The sequence below is a fragment of the Pygoscelis adeliae genome, unplaced genomic scaffold, assembly GCF_000699105.1.
Source record: "Pygoscelis adeliae isolate BGI_AS28 unplaced genomic scaffold, ASM69910v1 Scaffold71, whole genome shotgun sequence".
NCBI lineage: Eukaryota > Metazoa > Chordata > Aves > Sphenisciformes > Spheniscidae > Pygoscelis > Pygoscelis adeliae.
In genome coordinates this window covers 4663288-4668009 of record NW_008824356.1, presented here as the reverse complement: position 1 = coordinate 4668009, position 4722 = coordinate 4663288, and the positions used below count along the sequence as shown (strand labels likewise).

Genomic DNA, 4722 nt, shown 5'->3' with positions numbered 1-4722 from the left:
ACCAGGACTGCTGATAGATGATGGAGAGCGGCTTGGTGAGCTCCTCCACCAGCTCCCTCAGCACTCTCAGGTGGATCCCATCCAGCCAACATATTGTGTTACCTGTGAGATTCTCAGTTTTACTCTGTCCATGAGCAAAACTAAAGTTGAAATTTTTACTAGCAAGGAAAAACAAATTGTGTGTGCCCATGGTGAATTTGTTGTTCAGTGATACTTGTAGTGAAGTGATCATTCCCTGTTACCTCCAAGTACTTAGCTGGGCAGAGGCTTTTTGGCTGCTGGCAGGTTACTGAGAAACTCCAGGCAAAACTTTTGAAAGGAGAGTGAATTTAAAATGAGATTAAGTTGAGACTAAGATGGTTGTTCCAGAGCATAGAGGATCTGACTGTGAAAAGGTATAGCAAAAGCCATATACCTGAAGGTATATACAAGGATGGTACAGGGGACTTAACGGCAGTTGTTGTTCCCTTTATTGTTGCACTTTCTGTCAAGGATTTCTTTAGTAAGCTCCTTTGCTATCAAGATAACTGGAAGGCATTGTGACCTCCTTCAAATCCTGATAGGGGAGTGTCATTGTACAGGTGGAATTTTCTGTTGGGTTTGATGTCCTACAGCCTTATTGACAGCTTCATCTTCTGTGGACAGTTGTGCTGGAGGTGAAGTATCAGCAGATGAAAATTGTGGGAATTGATGCATTCCTAATGGTTAATATACCAGAAATGAGCCATATAGATGTGTGCAGGCTTCTTTGTTGAAAACCTACCCTGAGCAATGTATTTACAGGAAGCCTTAGAGACAAGCAGTAGGAAAAAGTAAAAGAAAACAGAATGAAAACTTCTCCTTCCTTTATTACTTTGACATCAGTTTTCTTCATTCTTTAACTAGCTGTCATATTTTGATACGTTATGATGCAGAGCGTGTTAACTGTATTGTTGAAGAGCAGACCCCACAGTTAGTTTTTATTTCTCAGCAGCTTAACTTTCCCAGTTCAGGTACTGTGCAGACTGCAGCTTTACTTGGAATCTAAGTGGGCATCTCACCGAGAGGCTTAGCACCTGTGAGAATGATGATGAAGGCAGAAATGAGCCTTTCCTTTTGCAATGGAAGGGCTGACTTGGCAGAGCTCCCAAAAAGGGAAGTTCCCAGATCATCTGTGGTTTGCATCTGAATAAGGAGGAGCTCAGCATTTTTCTTAGCCAGGGTACAGAAAGCTACCAGGTAACTGGGGGGGTAGGTGTTTTTAAAGACGGATGCCGATATACACTAATGGAAAGAGAGGGAAGCTTTGTAATTAAGTTTAATCTCAGATAGAATAATAAGATATATGTACATTTTTTTACTTCTTTTTTTAATACTGGTATGACCTATTTCCTGGAGAGGCTTCTGGTTTGTGTGTGTTGGGTTGGTTGGTTTGTTTGATTTGCTCTGAGGTTTTTTTTTTAAGTTTACCTCTAATGCAACAAAAGCGAACTTCAGATTTTTTTCCTAGCACAAGCACAGTTTTAAAACAGTCCTTTTATACATTCACTTAGAATAATTGACTGCTCACTCTTTTCATTCTATTTATTTACACTATGAAGTAGATCACAGGAGGTTTGAAATTGTAGATATAACTTAACTTAAAGAAGTCTACTTTTCTACAAATGGTGAAAAAATTAGATCTAGAAAAGCTCGGTCAAACTACCTGAAATATTATTGATGCTTCCTTATTCAGAATATAAAATGGGGCTTTACCACTTGTAACAAAAAAAAAAAAAAGCTGTAGGGGGATTCTGCTAGGTGGAATATGACAAAATAGGTTGGGAAGGATGTTGAGATGCTCTGGTGTTAAGAACTTCAGTAAAAAAATGCCTTGTAGCAAAATGACAGAGCAACTTTTCTTTTTTCTTCCCCTAGGCTACACAGTTTGGGCTCATAATCTTATTGCAATTGCTCGTCTTCGTGGCTCTGACCTGAAAGTTCTTGAAGTCACAGAAGAAAGCATTGATTTTGACCAAGGCGAACTGGCTGATCAGGATGTGGATCCAGTACACAATCTCATCGAGCAAGTATCTCTCGGATTGGGTCGACCTTGGCACGCAGTCATGGACATAGAGCTGCTCAGTGTCTTCACTGAGCCAACCCGTCACTTTTACAGAGAGATGCAAAGCTTCAGTGAAGGCATTTAGCTCCTTATTTACAATTCCTGTGGTTACATATGCAAGTAGGGTCCTATTATGTTTTTTCAGTAGCGTGAATTAACCCCTTTTGTGCTGTGTTTAATCAGTATTAGCTATATAGAATTATATATGTGTATTCTACTTCTTGATCAAAGAACGTAGTCGGGTATTGGTTTAGAAGCTGAAAGTGGCAGTGTTCAGGGTTTTCACGGTTAATGGACTTGTCTACCAAACCTTGCAGAGATACAGCCAAAGGCTGTCTGAGGTTGCCGGCTAACTTTACTTTTATTGAGTAACTGCATTTTGAATGATTTTACTGTTATATCGGAGTTCTGTGCTCAAGAGCCAACTCTTTTTAATACCCATATCCATAGCCCAGTGGATTTCTGTGCTGTCATTGTGTGCTTAATCTGGTAGCATGCTACTTAATAGGCTTAAAAGGAAGAGAAGTCTGTCCAGGGCTGTTCATTGTAAGACTCTCACCTTGCTTTGTTTCACGTGCAGATTCTGAAGCATGACTTAACTACCATTCTCAGCTTTTCTTAGCTGTTAAGCGGCGGTGTGAAACACTAGCTTTTCAGGTACCTGCACTTACAGATTCATTCCATAAGCTGCAGTCTTTTGGATTCTTTGCAACCTCCTCCTCGTTTATTCTCGTGTTCTGTCATCTTCCTTAGAAGTTAGCTTTGGGCCAAAGTTTAAAAGAAAAAACCAAGAATGTGCACTCCGATGAGGTAAAAAGGTAACAGTGAAGACTTCAGTACAAAGGTATACACCTGCAAACAAACATTAGTCGTGAAATCCCTAGCAACCAAGTCACTGGATTTTCTCTGTCAGCGCCTGTGTCAGCTGCCAAAGAATAGATTAAAAACGAAGAAGTGCCCACATGCTGGCAGGGGCAGGCCAACTTTTGGCCAGCCAGATACTGCTAGATTGTAATATATAAGGTCGAATTTCGACCTGTGGTACACAGCTGTGCTGTGGCTCAGTCAGCAACCTCAGAACTCTTAACAAACATGCACCTGTTTCACTGTGAATAGTGAATGTAAAGGAAGGAAAGGAAACAAATACAAAGCTTGTTCTATCACAGGTATGAGCTGCTATGATGCATGAAGAACATTCCATGAAGTATGTTTTAAAATCTTGTTATATCTGAGAGGCTTTAAAAGCCGATTTAACTGTTTCAGGGCAACCGCGGTACAGACGTGGTCTCTGTGAGACTTCCACCTGACCCCAGTTTTAAGTGGTACGAATGTTGTGCATTTAATGTTTAAAGGACAGTCTGCAATAATAAAGTAAGTGGCCAACGTGGGTGCCCAGCAGTGCTGAGACCTGGCTGCTATATTGTAAGCTTTGGAAAACACAATTTATGCAACAGATGTCCAGATATGATTCTATTTATGGAAAAAGTTTATATGTGTTTTACAAATGGTTTTACCATCTTATATTAAAATGACCTTTTGACAGGTGTGCGCTGTTTTGTCTCCAGTGAGCACATACCATGCGGATTTTATATGTACATCAGTAGAGTGAATCCACTGGCACAGTGTGTGTATATGCCAGATGTGGTGAGATTTTATCTTATAAATGTGATCAGATTAAAAAAAAAAAACTCCTGACAGAAAATGTAAGGAAACCAGCTGAATGTTTGAATTGATGACTGATGTTGTATGGTTTATGTTAAATGTATATTCTTTTAATCAATGAATAAAGCATTAAAAATTGATCGCTGTATAAAATATTTTATTGTATCAGCATGAAGATTTTTAGAATTAAAACGCAACATCGTTCATAAGCTGTGTATAACTGGTAGCTCCCATTGTGTTTAGGTCAACGAAAGAGTCTAAAATAAGTCGTACGGCAACCTTTTCTGATTTGGCTGAATTTTGTCAACATTTGGGGGGGGGGGGGGAGGAAGGGGAAGGATGCTTTGCTAAAGATCAGACTATCAGACCAGTTAGCACAAACGGTGTATCATGATGTGACTGATTAGACTGGTACAGTAAACTGTGGATTGTAGAATATAGAAGACTATTTTTCAGAAATTCCTGCATCCATTGCAATTGCTTAAATCAAATCCTAATGTGCTCAAGAAAAATGTGTAGTACTTCTTTGGTGTCCCACTATTAAATAGATTATGAATACCTGCAATGCTTCAGTTTGACGTTTTATCCGTGCTCAAGAGTACGTAGCTGTGCATTCTGAATGAAAACTGCAGATGTCTGGTAAGCTGTCGAAGAGCTGCCGTGCCCTGCGATGGCTGACTGTGCCGTGAGAATTGTCGGAGTGGCTGTTCAGTGTGTGCGTGCCAAGCACGGATTTAATTTGAGCTTCTGAACTTCATTTTATGATAGTCCAAACCGCTACCAAGCGTGAGAATTGCACTGCTGCTTGTTTAAGCAGTCTCCTAGCTCAGAATGTAGATAGGGTATGCAAGATCAGTTGCCACCTTACTGAAGAGATGCTGTGGGTAATAAAGGTAAGGTAAATACAATTACAGCTTTCCATGTTCCAGTGAAGTGAAATAACAGGGCTTGGTTCTCGGTGCCTTGTCAGGGCTCGG

General features: G+C 40.2%; 1 protein-coding gene across 1 annotated transcript in view; it reads left to right on the top strand.

Moving 5' to 3' along the window:
* The window catches only part of FBXO33 (F-box protein 33), a 22146-nt gene extending 17847 nt beyond the window's left edge, over nucleotides 1-4299 (top strand). Inside the window, exon 4 of the mRNA XM_009319473.1 lies at nucleotides 1897-4299. Coding sequence (XP_009317748.1) covers nucleotides 1897-2168 — 272 coding nt within the window. The 3' untranslated portion in view covers nucleotides 2169-4299. The remainder of the gene's footprint in view (nucleotides 1-1896) is intronic.
* The last annotated feature ends 423 nt before the right edge of the window (nucleotides 4300-4722 follow it).